The following is a 26568-nucleotide window of genomic DNA, read 5'->3' as shown; positions in this document are numbered from 1 at the left end:
TCAGGATCGGTTTTTTGTACCAAGCTTAAAATGACCACGCTGATGACCTGCGACTGCCTCCCATAACGAAAAGCTAGAGGCATCTAGAGACACAGATGGGGATCAATTTGTGACTGAATGCTTTACAGTAACAACTATTTATCCTTGTCTGCAGTATTCATACAAACAACTGAGGAGAAACGTTTCTATTCACTACATGGCAGTCTCCTACCCTTTCTTTTCCTGATAGCTGTTACTTGTAATTGCAGCAAAAATAATATCCTGAGGGCTTTATGCTGATCTGCTGGATTTGAACATCAGCCTCTCAACTTACAGCCTCTATATCCCCCACCGCCAGACAAGTACACACTGTTTCTGCTATCCAATAAAAGCTTATGAAACAAGCTTAGACTTGTGTAGATTTTACCACCAATTTCATACAAGGAATTGAATGTAAAACCCACTTGGTAATCATGCAAAAGCGGAAGGCGGATGAAATAGCTCTGTTCCACTCTCAATGCCACAGGGCACGTTGTGTCCTGATCTGTGTGTGATACAGCAGCACTGAAGGCAACGAGCTGGACGGGGTCTGAAGCTGGGCAGTGTGTGCCAAAGAGTGGATGCACTCTCTTAAGCATTCCTTCTCGTAGCATCTCAGCGTTTCTGAGTGCTCGGAGGTTATACACTAGCTATGCTTCAATGGTGCGGAAAAGCACTTACCATTCAAAGTGAATAGTCATCAAAGTAATAGAGAAAATTGTTAAGTGCTGTCAATGAAGACATCTTTGTTTTTTTATAGATGCATTAATGGAATGCCCTGCCACAAATGGTAAGGGGTTTGCAGCCTGTTACTTCCAAATGGTGAATATAATGATAAAAACAAATATTGTGTTACTTACTGGTTTCCATTATTGGGCTAAATTATTGGATTAAATCATGATCCCTAGAGCTGAAGTCAAAGGATTTTGCCCAGAGCAACAATTAGGATATCATAAAACACAATCTCCCTGATCCCTACAGAGGAGCTGAGGGGAAGCATGAGAGCAGGGGGGTGACAGCACGAAGGGTGCCTGAGCACCCCTATTCCCTCCCCACGTGAGTGCGTATGTTGGGAGGATGAATTGCTTCTGCATGGACACGCACAGATGCACAAATGCATAGATGTATATCTGTGGCCCCTGCTGCACAGCTAAGCTAAGGGCACTTTGAGCCCTGCCCATCCAAAGAATCCCAGAATTGCTCTGTATGGATTTTTAGTGGCTCCTGTAGCACTTCACAGTTTTCTTGAGGTAAAAGGCAAAAGAAACATAGGAACTGCTGCTAAAAATAGTCACTTATGCCCTCGATGATTCATTTGTTGGTGGGGAGTACCCATAAGTGCCTCTATCTAAGCAGTCTGTTCTCTGGCTCAGTATCTCCCATGCCAGCTTGTATATGCCTCTCCAGTCTTGCTCAGTCTGTTCTCCTACGGGTTATATCTTCTTTAGCTAAATATATTAGGACAGTCTATTTATCTCCTTCCATGGCAGCAAGACTCAGGCATAACTTCCTCCTGCTCTGGGAATTTCATAAATAAATCACCGTCTATTATTTTTCCAAAAGCATACAGCATTAAGAAAAAAAAAAAAAAAAACAAACAAAAATCCACCATACAAAACCAAGGAATCATCCCTTTCTCAGGTTAGAATTGTTGGAGCAATAACGAAACAGGAATATGCTGTTAAACTTCAGTGGCAGAGCTCTTTGCATTGCCCTGATTTATGCAAGTAATAAATAATTGTGCTGAATGACTTCTTGAGGTACAGCTAAAGAAGACTGTGTGAGAAGGAAAGCTTCATGTGATTTAACTCCCCATCCCCCAAACATGCACACTCAGGGTGATGACCAGGATTTAAATCACAGTCCTGTAAATTGCTGTGAATTGGGAGAAAATGAAATTGGACCCTTTGGTGACATCCTTGCAGTGCAAGTGATTGTTTATGAATGTATAACTGAGCTTATTGATAGGCATTTGAACCTGAAACGAGCTCTGTTTGGAGCTGTTGGATTTTTTATTGCCTGTTACAATATCACTAGATTTCTGGAACTACTCTGTTTTTTCTAAGCAAGCTCTACCCACCACTAACAAGCCCTAGGAAGGATAAAGAAACAAGATGCTTCTTCAAGTGCACTGCAGGCTTCTTTATGTCTGCTCCAATGCAAAGGACAGGTAAACCAGAGATGGTTTAGCTGAGAGAGCAGGGCAATGAGTGTATATTGGTGTTACTGACATAAGTCCCAAACATAGAGAAGCCAAAACCTGTTTTTCCTCCAGAGCATCCCTTCAGCTGCACATGGCTGAGTCCAGCCTTTACCAGGATTGAAACCATCACTCGCTACTCAGTGTGCTCATGAACACTGGCTCCAGGGGGGACAAATCTGGGATGCTGTGCTTAATGGTTCTTTCCTTCCTTTTTCTTTCTTTTTTTTTTTTTTTTTTTTGCTATGGGGATCTCATGTTTGACGTCTTTTATCTTTTGAAGTTGGGACTTGCTGGTAACTAATAAAATATAGCTGGTTTTAATTTTTGCTGCTAAGGGTCATTTTGTAAAGTATTTAAGTGACAGTAGGATAACTGGGGAATAATAAATAAATCCTTTGGGTGGTGATACTTAGTTACTGAATATTTAGTCTCCCCAGTTTAGACAAGCCACATAACCAGATTGTAATGATTATCTTTTTTTTTTTGGTAACAAGATGATATTTTCTTGATACATTCACTGATATTATTTGGCAGTCAGCTTTTTTATTTTTGTTTGTAGACACAATCTGTCTTTGTTAGGAAATGTCGTCACCACTGATGAGAGTAGTGATTTCTTTAGGCAGTCTGCACATAATACTACGTGTCTTTATTGAAGCACAAGAGATACCAGCATATTTGTCTTCTCATTTGCAAAAGTTTCCCCAAATACTTTCTTTTCCAACAGCACAATCATGATGCATACTGCACATGCTTAGACTACACATATCATGTTAGCAAGGCAACATCAGCAGACTCGGGATTTATCCCTGTTGTCCCTCAAGAGCCAGGCATGCATAGTTCCACACTGGAAGAGGAAAGCTGCTGGCTCGCAGCAGCCAAGGAGCACAGCAAGACTCGTGCTGTGGCTCCCTCTGAATGAGTAAGCAGCTGAAAATAATACCGCTTACATTTTCTTTGGCAATGGGGTTTAGAGACAATATTTATCCTCCTTTTCAAATTTTCTGTGAACCAACCAGTGCAAGATCACGGCTAACATAACCGGAATACAGACTCAAGTTTGTACTTTTGTAGCTGGCTTCATCTCCAGCAGACCAGCTTTGAAATACGAATAAATTCATCCATGAGATACTCTATCTTCTGCGTAGCAGTGGATTTTGCAGATAGAGTTTCTCTTTTTATATAATCTGACCCTCTTTTGGTCCCACTCTTAATGCTCCTCACTATCGTCCAAGGCATTAATTTCTAGACTGTGTCCTAAATCCATTCCTGGAAAGGCAATGGGACTAGGCAATGATATTTTTCAGTTTAACCAGTACATGCCATCAAGTTTACATTCATGCAAGACACAACAGGGAAAAGATACACTTGTCAATTGATGCAAACATTAAAAAAGAAAATAAATAGATGAGAACCTGAGATTTTAGGAACCTAAGATCAGTCCTAACAGTCAATCCAAGCTGAGCTCCCTGAAATCAATGAAAAGGTTTGAATGAGGAATGAGACAGACTCAGGGCAAATATTTCCAGATGGGACTGCAAAATACCTTCAGGTACTTTACAGCTGATAATTTCTGCTTGTAGCAATGGCACTTAGCACTATTCAATGGCCTTCAGGGGTTCATGCTTATTCATTAATGATCACTTGGAGTACACCTGCAAGAAATAAGCTGGGTTTGATTTCCAGGTGGTGGAGTGGCAGCCAGTCCCACTGGAGGGCGTTAGGAGGAAAGGGCATCAGATGGGAAGAGAAACAGAGATCCAAGCAACTCCAATAGAAAAGAACAGAACTAGGAAGTGTCTGTGAATTGGGCTGCAGAATGCATCTCCTTTAAACATGGACCTTCATTGCCCAAGTCCCCAAAATGAACTCTCTAAATTCTGATCTTTGAACCTCATGTGATAGTGTCAAAGTTTACAGCAAATGAAAAATCATTTTTCAGATTGCTGCTCTACGTGTCTGGCACTTTTGCAGTAAGTTCTTTGCAAATAAAGAAGATCACTACTGGATGCATTTTTATATGATTGTTAAGTGAATAAGTGAGCTTCATGGGCACCTTTGTTTCCTCCCTTTCCATGAAAAAGAAAAAAATTCTAATAGCCTTGTAAAAGTTGGACTTTTTTTCCAGCTGTCATCAAACACAGGCAGTGCAGGCGAGCAGGCCGGCAGAGAGAGCATTAACATCTAGCACCACAGACAAGCCAAGTAGGGCTGGGGCTTGGCAGGAGACCAGCAGTCCTTCCCCTGCGCAGCCGGACGGCACTGCTAGGGAAAAGGTTGAGGTCTGTCATGGAGGGTCTGGTACTGATTTCTACACTGCTTCCTAAATGCTCCTCCACACCGCCTGTTCACAACGTGGCAGCCCAGTTTGTTAGGACACCCTCTGCTAGAGGATTTGAATCCTCTCAAGGAGCTGTAGGACAAGCACCAGCACTTATCTGCTCAGCAGTGTCAGCACTCAGGCATTTGTGCGTGCACACAGAAGCAGCAAGTTGGGCTGAAAAGTCTGAACTGGCACTTATATTGAACCTCCAGTGCTTACAATAGGTTACCAAATCTTTGCTCCTTCTTGGGAACCTGAGCTTTCTGTGGCCTTGAAGTGGCTTAGCAGCCTGTGATTCACTCATGAACCGTGAAAGACCTCAGAGGCTAAATTCCAGCCACCCTGTGAGATCCAGACTGGGACATGGGCCAGCTGGGCCACCCTTCGCCACTGACTGGAGCAGGGTCTAAGTATCTCTAAAAATGGGCCTCTGTCTTTATTCAGGGAAAGCTCCCTTTCATTTCACATATTTTATATCTAAGGGCTCAAAAAACCCAAAACAAAACCAAAATAAGGATTGGATTCATTAGCTATTAATACTATTCATTACTGGTATTTCTACAGTAGCGTTTGCATGCATGAAACTTCAGTACAAATGAAAATACATCCCTCCTTCACATAGCTTACGAGTTCATTTATATGCAATGTAGCTTACAAGAGACAGCAAACAAAAGACCTGGGAGGAAGAGGATTTACTCTGAATAAGCCGATAGCTACAAATGATTCTGAATCATATTGGAATTAAGTGACTTAGTGCCACTAATGCCACTGGCTCTGCTGCTAGCCTTGACACTGCTGAGGGACTTAATCTAAGAGGTTCTTTTGATTTCTCAGAGGCTCCTAATGGTTAATTTTCTATTCCTTTTCCTTTTTTTATTTCTCCTTCTTTAGGACTTGTCAGACAGAAAGGCTTATGTGTGAAAGGATCTAACCTAGTCTATGCTTAGGTTATGACAGGCAGGAGATGGAGAAACAAAAGAGGAGCAGGACAGAAAAAATATCTCGCAGTTCGGCTGAGCCACTAATATTTGCTAATTGCAATAAATATGATACAGCACAGAAGCTCCTAATGAGCTTACATAAAGCATTTTAATGGGACACTGTCAGGTTAAACATTGTGTTTAAAAATACAGATGTCCTTAATAATTCCAGATTAAAATAGACTGAAGTTTGAATACCCAATTAATTTTTCCCTCTTTGTATCAGAGTCTGAACTGTATTTCATGCAGCTCAGCCACCAAAAACAGATGGGGCTTTATTCTGCTGCTTTCAGGCCAGAGCACACCTACATCCTAAGAGAGAGTGCAGTACACGGATGTGCCAGGCAGCGCTGGGAGCACAGCTGCAGAGAGATGCAGAGGGACTGTGTTATGTCCTGGCTCACCAGGCTGCCCAGGCAGCTCTTGTTAACTTTGGCCCAGCCTCGGTCTCCTGGGACACCAGTTCTGGGGCTTGCATGAGTGTTTCCCCCTAAGGACAGCAGCTCTGGGACTTGCATGAGGGTTTCCCCTGCCAAAGGATGGCATCTCTGGGGCTTGCGTGAGAGTTTCCCCCCCAGCATGGCAGCTCTGGGAATGGCACGAGGGTTTTCTCCAGGACAGCAGCTCCAGGGCTTGCAGGAGGGCTTTCCCTGGGCATTGCTCTACGCAATGGGGCCATTGCAGCTCCACCAGGACCAGCCCAAGGGTCCTCACACAGCACTGGATCGCACCATCAGTTTCATTTTCTTGTTTTAGTGCATGACTTAAATGTTTCCATGTTTAGATTACAGGCCTTTCGGAGCAGAATTTAAATCCAGAGCAGTGACTATACTGAGTTTAACTGAAACTGAAGGAAAGAGCCTGTGGAAACTTCTTCACAAAGTTGTGTAAATAGTGATTTGATACTATGGTGATGGGTCCTTAGAACTGCCGACAACATTTTTCTTTCTACTTAATCCTTCAGTTTTCTTCCAAACAGACCGTAGTCCTGTCCTACATGGCTGTGCTGATTGTGTGGTTTTATGCATTAAACTAGTGCCAAGGAAATCATACTTGGAGAAGAGCGATGCAGGATCTATTTCCCAGCCAAGCCTCTCGTAGAAAGTGTGGGAGGGGGCCAAATGCATTTCCCTGCCTTGGTATCTCCAAGGGCCTCTGGATGTATGCATTTACCCTGGGTTTTGGTAAACCACAAAGGATGGGCCGAATCTGAGATGGGTGTGATGGGTCCTGTTCAAACAAGAAAATACGTCCACAGACTGAAGAGCTTGAGCATGTTGCCATGTGGAAGCAACACCAAGGACATGCCTGAGGTCATCACCTGCTGCTGAAGCCACCCTTGGCGCTGGCCCTGCAGCCCACCCTCCCACAAGAGTGAGCTCTAGGGTGGCCCCACTGCTGCCTGCTGTAAGAGGAGCTGGATCATGCTGGCAGCCTGAGTTGGCCTGTGGATTACAGGGTGTCTGACCCCAAAAGCCCCTGGGCTTCAGGACAGGATCACCACGAGTTGATTCCGGTACATGTAGCCTCTCTCTAGCATTTGAAACACCCAAGTATATTCATGCCTACCAGAAAGACACTGCAGGAAATTTAGCAAGCTTCTGCCTTTGCTGTCTAGCAAATTCTCCTCTCCCAGTTGGAAAGATCTTCTGCTTCTTTTATACTGAAGAAGCAGAGAAAATCAATGCTTCCAAATAACCCACAATCTGGATGACTTCAACAGAAGCAAGAACAAGCACTTAGAATGTGATAGAAGGATTACTGTCGCCACATAGCATAATCTGGGGGAGAACAAGCCCGATGCTCTGGAAGCTTTTTAAACGTCTCAGACTACTTCAGGGAATCTGCAACACAAGCTGAAATGTTTGAAAATGTATTTTTCCTAAGCCATGCACTTCCCAAATGAGTAGGGACAAATTCGGGCCTGGAACAAGTCCAGTGCACACGATGAACTACTACTAGGGAAGAGCAGAGGCAATTGTTTTGTGTTACTCCCTCCCTCCCAGAATGATGCAATATCTTTTAAATTCAATGGGAGGGAGGAAAAAAAAAAAGTCTATGCAATATAAGGAAAAAAGTTTGTTTCGATTTCCTCAGCCTCCAAGCCTGCTGGGCACAAGTCTGTGTTCGCTATACCCCGCAGTCTCCTGGTCCAGCCGATTGAGCAATTGATTGTATTCTCTGTTTACTTCTTTTTCCAATCTCTTCCATAAGCCAAAGATAAAGCCAGTACAGCTCCAGATGTACTTTTGAACCCATGTTTATATGGGGTGGAAATAAATCTTAATGAGATTGCCCAGCCCTATTACCTTAAGTAGTATACCTCGAATGAACCCTGCTAAAGGCTGTAATTCCCTCCTGAGATTTCAGTGACATGGGCAGGTGGCTCATATTTCATGATTGTGGTTCAGGTCATCATTGGATACTTGGTAGAATTCCACCTTTATTGTGTAAGAATTGGAGAAACCTGCCTTTATTAAAGATGTGAAAACAGTAGAAGATGCTTTCCTCTAATGAGGGCAAAGAAATTTCTCCTAATCTTCACTCCAAGTAGAAAATTACTTTTGCATTTCTACTTCATGAGTATTCAGATGCAAAAACTTTACTCCCATAAATTCTTGTGACTGATATTTTGATGCTTCCTATTCCATCTCTGGATAAAATCAAGGTACTTTTCCAGGACTTGCTGCTGGGCAGAGCAAGGAAGGCAGCAGCAGATGGGCAGGACTGGAAGAACTGTGAAAGGGCCAGAGAGGTCACAGACTGGGTGTCTCTGGGGGGCACTGTACTACGGCAGAGACATCACTTGTTTAGGGTCTCTTGAGAACCACATACACAGCTGAAGAGAGACAACCTTTAAGAAGCACTTGCCTAAAGCAATACGTAAGAAAGAAAGGGTAGTCCTAAGTCTTTGGAAACCTGCAGCAGCATCCTTCAGGGCACAGGGCATATGCCCTTCACATGAAGGGCATATGGAGCTCTAGTAGTTAGCAAGGAGGGATAAGTCTTCCTAGCTCAGACCCACTTGGCTATGTGGTAGATGAGATTTTTAGATCACATTGTGCCCACATCAGGCAATGGGTAACCCACAAAATGAAAGTCCAGATGAGAAATCTGTCCTCCTTGTCTAAATTTGGCACAAGGCCTTGAAAACAGAGAGAAGGCAGCCAAGCATCATCAGTAGCCAGAGAATGTAAACAAGAACTGAGTTCTGCTAAGTGTCTTTTGAGAAATAATGGAAGCAGAAATGGGGTTCTAATAACTTTTTACTTAACTAAAATTGACCTCCAGCTCCAGGCAGAAACCAAGGGCTGTCTCTGGCCATAGACCAAGTTCAGTGGAGAATTAGCATTCCTGCTGATTTTTCACCCCTTTTGTAGATGTTTGATACTGGGTCAACACACAGAAATTCAAACACACGGGCTCATCAGATGCTATTAACTGCTGAAAGGAGAGGTCTGGGACTCATTGCAAGTAATGAGTGATGTTGCACAGAGGAGCAACACCAGCCCTGAAGGACACTGTACCAGAGGTGCCTGCCCAGCTGCATCGCTTCTTGGTGTTCTCCAGGCAGCCAACTTGTAAACAGGCTGGCCTGCAGCAAGGCAGCACATCCAGTAGTGGAAAGTAAATTTGATCCCGTGTGCTGGCTCCTTACTCCAGACAACTCCATTTGAGTATGTTCCCGAGAACGCAGGCACTCTCAGTGGCAAAGACACAGCTGTTTGAGCGGGCTCAGGGCCGTGCTGTGATAGACTCATGCTACAGCCTTGTCTCGCTCTTCACGTCAAATCAGTAAAGTGTCCAGTTGCCTCCAGTTCTCCCCTGTCCCTGAAGGCAGCTAAATTAACGAGGCAGATTGTCAATTGAGCAATCACCTTGGAACAAGGAAATCTTTAAAGATTTGGCACCATTATCTAGGATAACCCAGCTGCTGAACTTCATTAGAAGAAAACAAATGCTAAACATGCACTCAACTTTGAGGCATATTTCTGTGGGAGAGAGTAAAACCAATTTAGGAAAACAGAATAATTTCTAAGCCTGAATCTCCCCCTTGGACAAAACAGAGACATTAATCTCCTGGCTACCATCGTGTCTCATAGTTCTAGAGTAGTGAGTTTTCTCATGCACCTTGGGGTGCTCCTCTGTCTCCTCTCCCCTGCACGGACAACTGACCTTGGCAGTGAGGGGCATGGCACAGGACCACAGGTGCCACTCCAGGAACTGGCTCTGTCCTCCTGAGGTCTTGATGGCAGCATGAAGCAAGGAGATGTTCACACTCAGGCTCTGACGGTCCTTCTGCATCCCCAGAGCCCACAAGGGTGCTGAAGCCTCGCTGGCCTTGGTTACGTTTTGATTGATCTGAGCAGTGAGGCTTCTACAGTAGGGAGGGGACACTCATCATGCCTTGACAAATATGTCTCATCCAGTCACTTTTCAATGGTAGTTTCCTTCCAGTGTAGTGGGAGAAGAGTGAAGAGCTGTCTTCTTACTCCCCTTGCTTTACAGGACATCAGAGTAGGCAGTGCGACGGGCAGGGAGTAGGTAAAGGACAGCAAAAAGACTCTTCAGCTACTTTATGTGCAGGGAGGCTCCCCAAAGATCTGAAGAAACCAAATAGTTGCAGGAGAGGAGTTTGCTGAGAAAACAAACACTCCTCCTGTTAAAAACTGTGAGCAGATTGAATGCTTTCCCTGGAGTTTTCCAATTTTCTCATTCAATGACTCAAAATGAAAACACACAAAAATGTGGTTGATGTTTAAAAATACAGCTTTTGTTAAAGAAATATTATTCTCCAGCCTACACATGTGAACACTGTGTGCCTCAGCCTGCCATATCTGTTCCAGACACTGCATGTTCTCTTGCACTTTCCCACATGATGCTTCTCCCTATATCTTAGATGTTTAAATACCTGACCAAAATGTCTTTGGAAAAAAATCCTCAGTCTCCAATGGCATAAGACTCCCCATATGTTGCTGACTGGGTGAAAACAGATCACGCATAGACATCTTGACAACCACCAAAAACTCATGACCCAAGAAACCTGGCTTTAGAAAAAAAATTAAAACGAATCTTATGAGGCTCATGATAAACATCAAAGAGCTGGCAGCACTAAGACAAATCAAACAGTTTAGGTGAAATTTCCCAGAGAAACTGCTTGCATTGCATCAATGCACTGTCTGTTTTTGAACAGTTATGCCTGAATATACTATTTGGAATTTATGGTAGATGCAGGAAAGAATAGTTTCCTTCTCAAAATCCTTTCCACGTGCAGCCCATATGCCTGCAGCACAAATGGATTGCAATCTCATGCCTGAGTCAGATGGGTGTGAGAAGGCCAGCTGGCTGTTGTAGCTACAGAGTGAACCTGGGAGTCTCTCATTTGGGGTAGAAGAGCTGTAGGAAATGATATATTTAGTGTCCCAGGACCAAGCTGCCTGTATCAGAGGTGTTTGTGTGCAAGGCTATCGACACTGTAGAGTATCTCCAAACAACTGGTAAAGTATCTAATTATTATAACAAGTATGCTTATTGCTAAAGATCTAGTTATGAGGTGTCAGAGTATTTTGTATTTTATGACATATGTGTTTCCAATAAGCTGTTTATAACATCACAGCTTCACCTGCTGGAAATGTTGAACATGGTAAAGAATGCAATTCCAGGAAGAACAAGCACAATTTCAGGCTAAGTCAACTTGAAAATCTGGATGCTGGGAACTGGATTGTGTCTGTGCCTCAGCTTCAGAGCAGTTCTCGAAGGGAGAATTGCTGCTCCACGAGCAACTGTGAAACCCAAGATTTTCACAAATGGTCACTGATGGCACATTCCTCATGTCCTCATTCTGGACCAGAGACCATGGATCTGATTTACAGACATGCCCAACACTCAGAGCTGTCAATGAAGTTTGAATATATGCAATATGGTGCTGTGTGCTCTGAAAGGAGAGCTCCTCAGCATCTGCGATGAGACACCCTCATCACTAGGAATTGGTTTTGGCTTAATCTTGATGAGCCTCAGTCCCTCTCATATAAACTCTGAGTAACACCAACATGTGGCTGTGACTTAGTGCTAAGTCATATCTAGCAGTGATTCAGTAGGGGAAATACAAAACATTCACTGAGTTTTAATTAGGTACAAATATAAACATATTTCTGTGAGCAATCATGCTGGGATGAAGTATGACTGATGGACAGTGCTTCCCACGCACCACGAGAGCGCTTGCTGGTGAGGTGTCACCCAGCAAAGCTCACCAGCTGCACTGCACAGGGCTCAGGCTGTCTTGAGAAGAACTGAGCCGACCCAGCCACAGTCTGTACCTATGGATCAGGTGGCTAAAAGTATTTCTGAGATTTTAAGAGTCCTGATCCAAATTCATTGGAGTGAATGGAAAGGCTCCTCTTGACTCCAAGGGGTCTAGATCAGGCTTCTAAAGCTCTTCCTTCCCCCAGAGAGGAGGAAATGCACAAATTATAAATTTAACCTGAAGTTAGGTCCTTCTTAATCCCTGTGATACAATCAAGTACAATCAGGGCCCCTCAGCTTGCTGCCACTTTTTCAGATTTTTGAGTATCTGTGGAAAATATTTAGGTGTTCAGACATTGCGTGCTTTTACTTCTCCGTTGCATCAGCAAGGCATCTTCAGGCAATTTGTCTAGCTACAGCAGTTTTCACCCAACCCCAGCTTCAGGCTGGAGACCCTTTGCCCAGGTAACTGGCTGCCTGCTGGGGTTCAACACGGTTTTACAACACAGGGAGCTGCTGAAGTGCAGGGTCATTCTCTCATCAGAGCTTCTGGAGCAAAGCAGGAATGACCATGCCCATCCGAGGGGACTGGGAGGGTGGCCATGCACACAAATATGCCTCAGCCCACAGCCCTGGGGCTCCTCTCACACTGCTGGTTGCAGCAGCAAGGATATTACCATTTTCACAGTCGTTTTATTGGTTCCTGGGAAGTGTTCTGGGTGCACTGTATGATTAAGGGGGACTGGCAAAGCCATGGTATATCCTGCAGCTCCACAAAGAGCACATCACAAAGGATATGTGTGCACGTGTGCTGTGTAGGCAGCAAGCAAGTATGTTTACCTGCAAAATAGGTGAAAACCGCATGAAATGCCAAGATTGGCCTGTGGATTTATGAAGGGATTGTGGACCTAAACCTTTCAAACATCTCTCCAAACTCTTCATTTCATGTCCTCACACTAGGTGGTGTGGATGAAAGCCTTTGCTCTCCCAAGGAGCACTCAAGCGATGGAAACATAAGCCATGCAAACGGGTGCCGAGAGCGGTGATGGGCAGCTGGGGGGTTCCTGCTCGAGAGGTGGGGAGGAGCTGTCTGAGATGACCGAGCCATTGGCACTTCTCTGAAATGTTCCTGTTACCTGTGATGGAGACAACATTATACTTTCCTAAATCTTCTTGGGATTTGTTGTGACTCCTCAAGGGCCACAGTCAATTTACTGAGCCACAAAAGTTTGGAGTCATCTGAGGCTTGCTTTCAGAGGCAGGCTTTTCCTCCAAAAGCAGTTTCTGTGATTGACAGCTCACATGCAGAAACAGAGAGCAGCTCTGACCAGTTCCCACATCCCCCACTGACTCAATGGTGACTTCAGCTGCTCTGTGAAACCCAGGTCTCCTTCGGGGAACTGATCCTGGGCACTATCAACAGGTCCATGCCCAGCGCTTGGCATCTGTCAGGACCCCACTCCTCTGCCCCAGAGTTTCTTTCCTGAAAGGAGGAAAGCATTTGGGGGACCTTGCCAGTCTTTTAGATGAGTTTTTAGAGGAGGTTTGAAATCAAAGGGAATCAAAAATGCTACAAATTTAACTGTGGAAACCACTAGTGTGTGGTGAGGGAGCTGATCATAGACAGTAAAGAAAGAAATGACAGGGACAGAGAACCCACTGAATACGGGGATGAGAGACTGGGCACTCACCAGGTTGGTGGTAGGGCAAACTGGACATGTAGTTTGGAGTCTGAACGGCAAAATAAGGGAAGGGTGCACCACCCTCTAAATTACTGCCTGTAAAACAGGTCTGTAGAAAGACAGGGCTCCAGATAGCAAGGAGCAAATATTAAATGCAATTATGGCTTCTAAATGCCAATGGCTTAACACAGACTATGTTGGAAATGCTGCAGATGTTATGAGGCATGGAGGAGAGGAGGAGGAAAAACACATCACTTGTTTTTTGCATGCCTTATGTTACTGTAAACATCATGGAATGACACTGTTCAGAAATGCGCCGTAGAGCCTGTCCAAGTGCTCTTGCTCACAGACCCTACAGCTACAGCTTCCAGCTTTTTCTACAGATAAGCAAAATCCTCCTGTCAGTAATGGGGGTGGGGAAGAGGAGCACCTGGGAGCTATGTAACATCTTCTGTATTTCCTTAACTAGATCCTCAGCCAGCATCCCAGCTGCAACCTTTCATGTTGACTTCAGCTGTCTCTGCCTGCCTGAAGGAGCTCTTCTCCTTCAGCATTGCCCCTCAAAAAAAAAAAAAAAAAAAAAAAAGAAAAAAAAGAAAAGAAAAAAAAAAAGAGAGAAAGGAAAAAAAGAAAATAAATCCTCTCTTACTCCTAGATATGATTTCAGTACATTTTTGCAAACTCCAGCTTCTGAAAATGGGCGTTAATGTCTCTGCTCACTCAAATACCTGCCACTTGGAGCCCCAGTAGCACTTAGCACACATACATTGTGCTGTAGAAACACAGCGAGCAGGCACAGCCCCTGCCTGCCAGCCAAACATTTAGCCTAGTCCACAGAGGGACACCTCACCCGCTACGCTTCAAATGCAGATGCTCAAGATGCAGCCTAACCCTGCGCCTTTGCTCAGGACACTCCTGGAACACAGTCAGCTCCCACCTAACTACTGCCAAGACCCAGGAACAGGACACTCATGTGCCACTGCTGCCACACTGTCTGCAGCAAACCTCTGACTGTCACGGGGGGGGGGGGGGACACCACTCACAGTCTCCGAGCCTGGCCCACTCAAACTGCTCATCCTGGCCACCCGGGCTGCCAAGCAGGGCAGGGCTGGGGTTCCTAGGGCTGTGCTTACTCCTAAGCAAAACGTCGGGTGAGAAAAAGGGAGTCGGCAGCAGAGTTAGTCTTTTTCCCTAATTCCAGAGGTTGCAAAATTTGAACCTAGTTTGAAGAAATAATTTTATGACTAGCGGATGGGGCTTGTACTACACAGCTCTGTACAGGTATGCTACGTTTGGCTGAGCTGGGCTAAACCCTTGTTGAGAACAAGCCTGGCTGTGACAGAAAGCAGCTCCTTCCCTCTTTGCTTTTGATGACAAAGAAGCAGCTTTGCCATCTGTGGCCTTTTACGCAAGTGCAAATGGGGAGTTGCTCTGAGCCCTCCGACTCTCCACTTTTCCCAGCACTGAAGCTACTGCTGTGTGGGTTTGGGAGGCCTCAGATTTCTCCCAGATGGAAAAGCACTTTTTTCCCCAACAAAAGATCTGAGAAGGTGGAAGGCTGGGCCACTGCAGCCTCAGGGCTTTGAAATCCATGTTTGAACCTGGCAGTGCCTCCTCAGCAGGGAGCCCTTTCACCAAGGCTCAGCCCTCACCAGCCTGTGAAGCAGGAACATTTAACTCAAGTGATTTTAACTCTTTAAGGACTGTTGGCTTAATATTTTGGATCGTGGGGCTGTCTTGAAATGCCTCATGGGCAGAGAGGGTTTTCCAGGTGTGCCTCTGGCAGGGTCCCAACCCTGTGTCTTAGTGGGGCTTGCTTGTCACCATAAACCTGCTCCTAGGAGGTTTCTTGCAAAGCATAAGTTCCTGGGACACTAGAGCCACTCATTTTACTTTGCATATTTGCCTGATCCTCATGTTCCAAAACCTGTTCAAAACCTTTAAAAAGTAATGCTTTCTTTGTTATCATGGGTGTTTGCCCCCTCAATGCACAGCCTCGGCTGTTTGAGGCACTGCTCAGGCAGACCTGGGAGCCACAGCATCTCCAGGTGGAGCTGCAGAGCGAGTCAGCAGGAGAATTCCCAGCTGCCAAGAAAATTATGGGAATTCAGTTTCATTTGCATCAAACTGGGCCAAGGAACTCAGATATTATATTTGGGTTTATTTTACCCAAACATTCCAAGAATTCTTGCCTTACTTCCCATTCAATTTCAGTTTTCAAAATGTAGTTTTTAAAATTATTAATATATTGAAGTTGATGTTGACAAAATGTTGTGTTTTGATTTGGTGACCTCTGCATTTTGTGATGGAAGAACTCTCTAGTGGAAAATTTGTGACTGGTTCTAAGTCTTAATGTTTATCTTCTGACTTGACTTTCCAAATGTAAAAGGAAATTAGTTTGCCAGGGGGTACATACATGAAAATAGGAGTTTCTGTGTCATGTTCATCAGTTACAAACCCTGTTAAATAATAGTGTTCCAGGTTCTCATCACTTTGCAAAATATTTTCTTCAAATACTATGATGATAATCATCCCCATGCACTTGGCACTGGTGATGCTGCATCTCAAACCCCAGGTTCAGTTTTGGGCCCCTCACTACAAGAGGAACATAGAGGTGCTGGAGCGTGTCCAGGGAAGGGCAATGAAGCCAGTGGAGGGTCTGGAGCACAGGTTTTATGAGGAGCAGCTGAGGGAACTGGGGTTGTTTAGCCTGGAGAGGAGGAGGCTCAGGGGGGACCTTATCGCTCTCTACAACTGCCTGACAGGAGGCTGTAGGCAGGTGGGGGTCAGTCTCTTCTCCCTAATAACAAGTGGTAGGACAAGAGGAAATGGACCCAAGTTGTGCCAGGGCAGGTTTAGATCAGATATTAGGAAAAATTTCTTCAGTGAAAGGGTTGTCCAGCACTGGCACAGGCTGCCCAGGGAGGTGGTGGAATCACCACCCCTGGAGGTATTTGGAAGATGTGTAGATGTGGTGCTTAGGGACATTGGTGGACTTGGCAGTGTTAGTTTTACAGTTGGACTTGATGATCCTAAAGGTCTTTTCCAACCTAAACGATTCTATGATTCTATCCAAAACTGGAGCAGCCAGAGAGCCTGGAGGCAGAGAGCAGGATCCTGTGGGATTTCCTCTCCGTCTCTCCCTGGAACAGGACTTTCCCCACACCCAAGCTGATGGAGGACAGGCTGCTGGGTCTAGTGAGCATGGCAGAGAGCTCTTGGGAAAAGAGGGGGGAGCATGCAGGCCATAGGAAATCCCCTGGGATTTCAGCCAAACCAGATGAAACTGCCTCATGGATAGGATGCTCTCCAATGGAAAGTCACATGCAGAGATGAAATGTTCCCCAGTGAGCCGGGATCAATCAGTAGCTGAAGCAAGAGCATAACCCACTATTAGGAAAAATTTCTTCACCAGAAGGCTTACCAAGCACTGGCACAGGCTGCCCAGGGAAGTGGTTCAGTCACCATCCCTGGAGGCATTTAAAAGATGTGTAGATGTGGTGCTTCGGGAAATGGTTTAGTGGTGGGCTTGGCAATGCTAAGTTAAAGGTTGGACTTGATCTTAAATTCTTTTCTAACCTAAATAATTCTGTGATTCTATGATTCTAAATGGGGTAAATGCTGGCATTTGGAAATGCTTCTTTCTTGAAGATTTATAGTGACCATCAGACATTTTTACCTTCCCTCTTTCAGATGTTTGGCTCAGTCATGTCCATTGCCACTGCAGAGCATCTTTAAATGACTTGGCATGCAGCAAGTTAGCCAAGAGCAAGACTGAACTCCTATACCTTGAGCTGAAATCCCTAGACAGACTTCAGGCAATCCTCTGTGGCACCTAACTTCTGTGACCTGAGCAAGGCTGCACAGCTTCAACGACAGTGATTCGGTGGTAGTCATTCACAGTCACTCTTCATTCAGGTTTCACCCCATCCTTTCCCAAAGCTGAAAGCTTTATATGTTTTTTTTTGTTTATAAGTGTACTGACTGCAAGATTGCTCATGCCTCGCTGTGCAAAGCTAGCTCTGCAGGCATGGGAGCCCCAGAACCCTGTCCTCACCTTCCCCTTGGGGGATGCTCCTGGGGGGCTTCAAGCCTGCAAGCCAGTGTGCTGGGGGTTTTAGTGGGGTCACAAGCTACCATTCATCCTGCAGACTGCTCTCTTGAAATGCTTGAGATGTGCCATTACCTTTCTAACCTGCAGCAGGTAGCTGGGTTGATAGACTGGGGAAGCATTTAGACTCCCCTGCTTACCCCCAAGCACTAAACGCAGCCTGCACAGCAGTTCTGCAAGTGTTTTCAGTGTGATGCTTTTACTTAGGGTCTCACCCTGCAAACAGTAGTTAGTGCTCAGTGGGACCACTCACATGACATTAGTTTCTGAGTCAAGACCGTTTACCTAAGGTCTAGACTGCAAAGTAGAATCAGTACTCCAGCCCTAAGGGGAACAGTTTTATCTGCAAAAAGCTGGACAATTTTTACCAAATCTGATGAAAGATTAATTTAAAGCATAATCCTATTCTGAGTACTTGAAAGTAGGGCAATTTTATTTGACAGGAGTACTGCTCATGCATGTGCTGAGTCATTTCTAATGATTTTTTTGTTACAAAAATATGTTTATGCCGTATTTTATTCCCAGTGGCTGTCTAGGGACAGCCCAGCATGGAAGACAGAGGTCTCGCCCACTAGCAGCCTCTCTGGCTGAGCCAGATGGACTCCCCGTGACCATGCAGAGCATGTGTTGAATTTCAGGAAGTCTAAATTCCTGTAGGCTTCTGGGATATCCTGATTCTGAACACACCAATTTTAACAAATTGGGTCCAGCCTGTCTTAAAAGCATGTTTGAAATGTGTAATTTTAGCTTTGAAAGGAAGTACTTAGCTAAACAGGCAGGAATATACTTCAGATGAAAGGTCTTGTTTCCTCCTCTATTGAAATGAGGCCAATAAAAGTTTGAGAGGAATTTTAAGGAAATTGGGTTAGATTCGCATGCCACCTGCTGCAGAACAAGCTACATCAATTCTGTTTCTTCCCTTCTTCGCCCTGTTGTAGTGAATAGCAGGGAAAGTATGTACACATGAGACTGCCAGTGTCTGAATAGCTAGCTACTCCTTCTTCAACAATATGATCTTCACCTATTACAGCCGAATACCTTGTATTATCACAGCACTGATGTTATCCACAAAAAAGTTACCCATGCCTTTCAAAGTTAGTCTGTGGCTGAAACAAGAAACAAGACAATAAGGAAAGAGGCACTTTAGGAACCTTTGCATGACTTCAGAGGGTTTGCTGAAGTCAAAAGGATTGTGTTAAGAACCAGAACCACCATGACTCCTACAGTCCTAATCAAAATGCTGGGTGCGTGAAAAGCTGTTCAGTTGTACAGAGACTGAATTATGTCTCCTTACAAGAGAAAAACAATACACACAAGAGGAAGCACTTAAATAATTGATGTACTTTTCCTTTATCTGCATGTAGGAATGACAGGAAATCTATGCAGCTGGCACTAATGGATAGCATCAGTATGTCAATAATTGCTAACCAGAAAGAAATAGGAATGCATTTGTCCTGAAGTGACTGATCTTTCTTCTTTATCTCCCCATGTTACAATGGGAAATTAACAGTGTAAATTTTAGAATTCTGTTCACTAGTAGATCATTTTGATAGTGACACTTTCAAGTGCCTTTTTTGGTATGAATTCAGTCCAAAATGACTGTACACTTGCTTGCATTTAATCTGCAGTCTGACATCTAGGATCCTTTTGTCTTTTGTGCTACATTCAAACAACAAAATAAAACTTTGTTTGTATCACATGTTTAATTTTCCCTTCCACATCAGCAAAAGGGTGCAGCCATGCTGGAATTAAACATAAATCAGAGATTTAAAAACACCCAGTACTTTCATCCTGAAAAACTGCATAACAATTTCCAGCTTAGAAGTAGGATACTCTTACTGAATAAAGCTTCTTGTTGAAAAATTATTGGTATATTGACCCATTCATATCCAGTTATTTAATTCAAAGGTTGTATTCAGAAGTTCCTTCTGAGTTGCTTATCCCAGGGAACAATTCCGCAGCTGTTCTTGCTACATTTTTGTGTAGGCTGAAAGTAGTCTGAAAATTCTGGCATTAATTTACTGCAACTGCAAACGGCAGTTCTCCAGGTTGTTCAGGAGGCATACACTTTGCGAAAAGGTTGGTGAAGCAATACATACACTTGCCACTAATATTGTGCTTTGGCTAAATTTCTTTATAGCTGTGTGCATGTGTATACACAAACGCCTGTCTACATCTGTACAGCAGGGCTCTGGATTCTAGCCTCATTGTGGTGCTGATGATATCTGTCACTGCAACAACTTTTTGCAGCTATATTATCCGGCTGCATTCAAACCCAAAGATTTTAAAAGTACACCACCAGCCTTACTGCGCTCATTGGATTCAGCAAAGTGGTATTTCTGCACTAGCAGGCACTAATGATTATTTTTAGAAAGCTTAATGCTGATTTTTTGCATCCCTTTTTATGGAGTTTTTACTGCTAAAGTTTTAAACTCTGAACTAGATAGTATAAGAGCAATAACCACAAAGAGCATGATGTGATTTCAAAATACCTTAACATGAAAAGCAAGCTATCAGCCACTGGTTCACTAAAATTGCTTAATAAATGCACAGGGGAGCTACCATTTCTATGCCCAGTGCTGGTTTTGTGTATATTTATATACACATATATGCACACACACTTCTGTACATACATGAACCAGAAAATTATGCAAGGTCTGTGCAGCAGACAACCACTTGGCTTGACTGGCCGTCCGTGTCAGTGCTCGGTGCGGGGCAGGGCGGCAGGAGGCAGGGTGAGTCCCGCTGGGCTGGAGGCAGGGTCAGCTCCAGCTGGGGGACATGGGAGGATTATTGGGGGAACAGAGAGAAATGAGCCTTTCCCCTGTGTATGCTGGCACATTTCCGATCCACGTCCACATCTAAACATCACTTTACCTAAACTTTTCATTCCCACCCATAACAAACTGCTTCGTTCCCTCAAATCATGCATCTATAAACGCTTTTCTGGAGGAAACTTCCTTAGTCCTCTCAGCAGCAAAGGTAATTGAGGTGTCAGTAACTTATGCACACAACATGCCATGCATGCACAATATCAGTTTCATCATTAATACCAGATGCCAGCTAAATACTGTCACTGTCACCCTGAAATACCCAACCCCCAACTCAGAGTGCTTAACAAGCAAACTGAAGTCAGGCCCTTAAAATCAAAGCCTGAAGAAGGGAAGCTTTGCTGGTTAACAGATCAGCCCTTTGAGAAGGGAAGCGAGAAATACTCATCTTCATCTCTCCTCTCTTTAGACAACGATAGCAACAGCACAGGGAATTGCGCCTGGTGCAGTTCGCTCTGCACCATATACATAATTTACAGTTTTCCACTCTGGTTTTGAGTGTGCATTTGTGGACATGAGATTGTTTTTGTAAAAGGAAAGCAGAGAGACAAGGGAAAAAAAACCACTGCAGCAGCCTTCTTCCCCAGCCTCACTTTTTAGCCCACATCCTCATCTCTGACACACAGCCTTCACAGGCCAGTGAAATAGGAGTGCTGCACAGTATGTGTATGTATATATGTATATATACACATATGAGAAAAGAGAAATGCTTGCCACAGTTAAAGGAAAAAAGAAAAAAAAAAAAGATGTTTTCAATGGTCCATCTCTTTATTAGCAAAATGCCTTGGCACAGAGTCACTCTAGCATTTTGACAAGTTTCCTTTTGTGCAGTATAGTGAGTGTTTACAATTCCTCTAGAAGTTAAAAAAAACCAACAACCAGCTGAGAAACATGCTTCTTGCTCATGTGTCCTCCTGCTCAGTGAAGTTTGACATATACAGCCATCAGTGCTAGTAAAGGACTCCTTCCCAGATATAGGCAAAACATGTAAGGCACTTATTTTGAAAATAAGGTACATTTCTATTTCCTTTCAGCAAATAAACCCTTCAAATTACATTTATCTGCCCCTTGCTGCGTCCATTACCATCCGGGAAGGTTTATCAAGGCATGAACAGGACACGTACACAGCGCGCTTGGTGCGGCAGGACCCATCCCCAGAAACTCTCCTTCGGGAGCTCGAGACTATGTACATCGATACCATCATCTCTCCGGACACAGGCACTTCAGACCATCTGGCTGAATTACTAAACCCTTCCTCCTTTCCAGCCCCTGTGCCTTTAGAGAAAAACCAGGCGTTACCACCCACTCCAGCCCTCCACCATGAACTCTTAAGGGACTGCACCAGGATCTGCAGTGGTTGCAGGGAGTTTCTCCTCTCCCTGCTGCGGCTCTGACTCCCTTCAAAAGCAAGCAGCTTCGCGTGTGACTTTGCAATCTGAGAATGTGAACTAGTCGACAGGACACCGGGGTAAATATAAATCTGGCGCTTACCCACAGGCAGTCCCTCGCAGTCTGACATCGTGCAAGAAGTCCTCCTCACCGGGGGCTTAGGAAAACCACAGCAGGACCGCACGCGTGGGTCCTTCTGCTTGCAAAGGCGGGGGGAAAATAATATCTAAAAATTTACAGCTACCCTTCTCTTACACTGTACATCTACCCACCCAGAGAGCTGTAGCAACCGTCCCGTCCCTGCCTTCTCATTATGGGATGTAAAGATAAGAATGTGCTTTTGTGCCAAAAGAGTGTGCTATTGGTGGATAAATTTGTTGTCATCCCTCCCCTTTGCAGAGTTTCCTCTTTAATGTCACAGAGGCACATTACCCTGTCGGAAAGGCCATCGAATATTTATGAAACGGCTTTTAAGAGCTAAGCCGCAAATCTGCGCTGGAGAACTGGGCTAATTGCTGTGCAGTGGGGTTGGTGGTGGGAGCCACACTGCTGGGGCACTCCTGCTGCCCGGGGGGGCTGCAGTGGGGAGGTGGTGGGCTGGGGGATATGCTCTGGCATCTTGCTCTGTACCTTCTCTGTCTGCAGGTTAAATAAGGGTCTGAGCAGAAATACTACTGGAGAGGGGGCAGGAGCCAGGGTGTATCTGTTTAAGAGGGAAGGAGGAAGAAAATTATCTTCTGCTTATAATGTACTACCCAAGAAATAGTTTTTGTGATGCTGTTGCTAAAGGCTGCTTCATGGTATATAGTATTATTGTGAGTGCAGCTTTCTCTGTAACTTCATGACTTTTGCTTGCTTAAAATATGACACTTTAATGCTGCCTTAGTGAAGCATTTTGTGGCTGCTTCTGCAAACTATTTTTTTAATCCTTGGGAATGTTTATGTGGGATTTGCTTGCAATGAGATTTCCAGACTGGTCCAGTCAGTAAAGAGTACCCCTGAGCACCGGTCTGTTCATTAGGCACCTTAATGAAGTGCAAGCAAAGGCTCTGGTGGCGTTAGAGCCGTGGTGGGCTTGGCGGGGATGTGCAGGACCTGGTGGGTGCCCTCAGCACCCAGAGGGTAGTTTGCTGCCACTTTTTCTCCCAGGAACAATCTGGGACAGTCTGAACTTAACCTGACACAGATCTTTAGTGTCTGAGCCCTTCACAAACGTTGGGCTTTCAGACCCAGAGCCCGTATGAGGGCTGGGAGGAGAGGGAGGCAAGGGGAGCTCTGATGGGGGGCTCTGGGAAGTGCTTCCCTGTGGCCAGACGCAGCCCCTGGGGGAAATGAGCCATCAGAGCCCCAGGGGACACCTTTCTTCAAAATGCCTTGAAGGAAAAAAGGCTTATTTTATATGAAGTATACTAGGAGCTCCATGTGCTCAGCACCTCTGAAAAATCTGGGTTGGTTTTACTTCAATGCTTCAGTCTAAGCACCCCTAAGCTGACACTGCTGGCCCTACCTGCTTTCCCTCTGAAGAGAAGCCTTTTAATAGTCTGCTGGTTACTCAGCAGCATAGCTAGCCAGGATTCAATTCAGGATGACAGGCCAGTGACTAAGCAGCTGAAATAGCTGCAAATGTAGACAGTTACACTTTCCCAAAATCATCCCTCAGGCTGCCTGCGTAGAGTCAGGCAAGCGGGGCTGGGGTGTCCCACAGCCACTGGTGTTTGCCAGCATGAAGATTGGTGCAACAGGGATATTCAGGGGTGTAAGGCTCACCTGGGTGGCAGCTCTGAGGAGAATTAGAGCCTCAGGCTTTTTGCCAAGGTGCTGTACAAGAAGTGCAAGGCATCGTGCTTAGCCTCTCCATCCTGCTGCCACCCACAAATCCAAGGAGTGGTCTGTGGCTATTCTGGAAGACGGGGAGATTTGGAGATGTCCAGTCTGTCTCAGTCTCAGTACACATCTGGGAAGGGAAGAAGGCCTAAATCAGACCGGAGGACTTTTCTTCCAGTGCAGTTTCACTGCAGAAACATATTGCTCCAATGTGTGTGAATCAAAGCTTCCTTAGCTCGACCCTGTGCAAACTCAGTCTCCCAGTTCTGCAAGCATTTATGTGCCAATTTAACTTCAAGCCCCCACTGAAGTTCCTGGAACTACTCAGGGCTACAAAGTTAAACACATGCGTAAGTATTTGCAGGATCAAGGGCTCGCCATTCCTGTATTCATGGAGCAAACAGCTGCAGCTGATTTTGAAGTTACCTCTCACAGCTGTGTGCTGGTGCTCCTCCAGTGAAGGTCAGAGCCCTCCAGCAGAGCTGGACAAGTGCCTGCAGCGAAGGCATGCCAGATCACAGACTCATGGCTTAGCTCTAACTCGTCTTCAAGAGCAATTTAACAAAACCTATGCCTCAGTCGCCTCTGTTACATGTCTTTGGCCAAGCCTGCTACAGGGGGTCAACATCTTCTGGAAGAGGGGCAGAGAAGCTGGCAGACAAAACTGAAGGGGGAGGACAAATACATCTTAAGCTATTACAGCAAAGTGGGCAAGAGCTTGTCTGCCAGAGCCGTTATTAGGATTTGGCCTTGGGAGAGCTCTTCAGTGCAACACTAAAGCATGAAGTTATCCACGAGGTCAAAAGTTGAATATATCAGACCTAATTCTCACAGTGATACTCACAAACACTTTCCTTTGATGAGGAGGACTCCAATTAAAAAATTAGCTTTGATCCCTGGATACTTTAGTTATAATGCTGGGTTTTGAGAGGTTATAAGACTTTTTTTTTTGAGTAAAACTAAGCATTTCTTTTAACTCCTCCTGTTTCTCAGTCTGAAAAGAGCCATGCTTGCTCCTGGAGAAAGGCCAAGCCTGGAAAATTTAAGTCTGAAAGGAGAAAGTTTGGGGAATTTATGAATAAGCCTGGTGTCTGTCATGGCAAAAAAATATAAAAGCCAGAAACTGAACTAAACAATAAAAGGTGAGAAGTAAAATACATATTATTTTAGGAGGTATTAAACTAATATAGGAAATGTGCTAAATATCTGTCAATAACTGCTCTCACTTGGGCTTTCCAAAGAATCTGAAGGATGCTTATCCCCCAACACACACTGAGAAAGAGTCATGAATCTTTCTGCTTCATACTACTACCCAAAATAGTAAATGTAATATATGGAAGGGGGTCACTGGAGTATTTCCTAAAGGTTTGCCTGGACTAATTTGGTCTGTTGTGGAAGGCAGTTGCATCACCCTGATGCATCTTGAAATACTGAAGCACTTGCTAGAGTGGCCATGCCCCTCTCTGGAGCTTTCCAGCAAGAAATACAAATGTCTCAATTGCTGTTTATGCCACAAATCCTGCAGGTAACCCGCAGCCTGGACTGTGCAAAGGCCTTTTGAGATGCCAAGAACCTGAGACTGAGCTGCTGTGCCTGGGGAAAAAGGACATATGTGGGGAAACCTGGGTGCAGGGCACCTACAACAGGACAAGTACACAGTCACCCTAGCGCCCAGATACTGTTTGTCACCTACCTAAGACATGCAGCAGGCTTAGGTTCTAACCTAAGATGTTTACATATCCTGTTATGCTACTGATGTAAGTGCCTAAATGCCTTGGAAAACCTGGTCTTTAAGATTTTGAATACCATGGGAGGTCATGATTTTCCCCACAGCCTGTCAGGCTCAGCTATCTGACCATGCAAAGAGCCAGATCCACCCAAAAGCTCCCAGCTGGACCAGTGCTATTGCTGACTGTCCTCTCACTCAGCCACGGATGGAGCCAGTCTTGTTCAAACCTCATAGGAAAAGCAGGGAGCTGCACTTCTCACTGTGGGATCTCAGGCACTGCCAGACTCTGGCCGCCTGCTAACATCACTGGTGGAAGGGCTTTGCTAAGCTCATCACTACTGTAGGAGTACAGACAAATTGTTCTCCTTCCCTCTGCCTTTCTCTCCCCCGGCGGAGAGAAATCACAAGTATTAAGAACAATTTCTTTAGCTAACCAAGTCAGATCTGATTATTAAATCTGCAATTTTCCATGAGATTGAAGCAAGTGCCTTACTGCCTGCTTCAGCAGGCATTTATATCTTCCATCAGCATGATTTCCACGCAGTTTAAATAGAGAATGGCTGAAATGTGCTTCTCCCTTCTAATTTATGCAAATTCCCTTGGGTTTTCTCCTGCCATGTGAAGAGATTTCTGCCTGTTGGATATGGGAGGATTCAAAGCCTGGGCAGGGGGAGGGGAGGGACAAGATGAGGAGAGAAACTGCAGGCTGATATAAGCAGGTTGGGATCAGGATGTGGGTGACCTTGTCTCAGAGCACTGACGAGCCCGAAATGCAGTCCCACAGGCGGGGACGGTCCCCAGGCACTGGGACAGTTCCGGAGCAGAACCCACTCTCAGACAAGCTAAACGTTCCTGCCAGCACAGGCGAACGAGCTGAATAAATCCAGTATGTGCTTTGAGTCTTTCGCTCCTAGTGCTGTTTTCCTTGGGAGTCATGGTTAGGAATTTGTTAGCAAAGACTGGGTTTCCCCCTTGGAAAGCCCTGTGGCTGGTGGGGAGAACACGAGATTTCTGTTCTCTAGTGCAAGGGGTGACGTGAACCATGGCTTTTGAAATGCACCCAGGTAAAGTGCAGAGCAGCAGGAGGGGACCATGCTGGTCACCACAGCTGGCCCTGCTACCAGCCCCATGTCTGCCAAGCCACTGGTGGGGCCTTGGTGTGGTTCCAGCTGTACCTGTGGGACCAGTGGGCCAAATCCAGGCTCTGTGTGGTGCTGTGCCACGTGCATACGCGGCAG

At 45.0% G+C, this 26568-nt stretch overlaps 1 protein-coding gene across 1 annotated transcript in view; it reads right to left on the bottom strand.

Annotated features, from left to right (window-relative positions):
• EML1 (EMAP like 1) overlaps positions 1–22095 on the bottom strand; it is a 130633-nt gene extending 108538 nt beyond the window's left edge. The window contains exon 1 of the mRNA XM_056347049.1: positions 21880–22095. Within this exon, the coding sequence (XP_056203024.1) occupies positions 21880–21907 (28 nt within the window). The 5' untranslated portion in view covers positions 21908–22095. The remainder of the gene's footprint in view (positions 1–21879) is intronic.
• Between the last annotated feature and the right edge of the window lie 4473 nt (positions 22096–26568).

Source organism: Falco biarmicus, chromosome 7, assembly GCF_023638135.1.
Source record: "Falco biarmicus isolate bFalBia1 chromosome 7, bFalBia1.pri, whole genome shotgun sequence".
Lineage (NCBI taxonomy): Eukaryota > Metazoa > Chordata > Aves > Falconiformes > Falconidae > Falco > Falco biarmicus.
The sequence above is the reverse complement of the archived record's forward strand: the minus strand, read 5'-3'. Positions and strand labels throughout refer to the sequence as shown.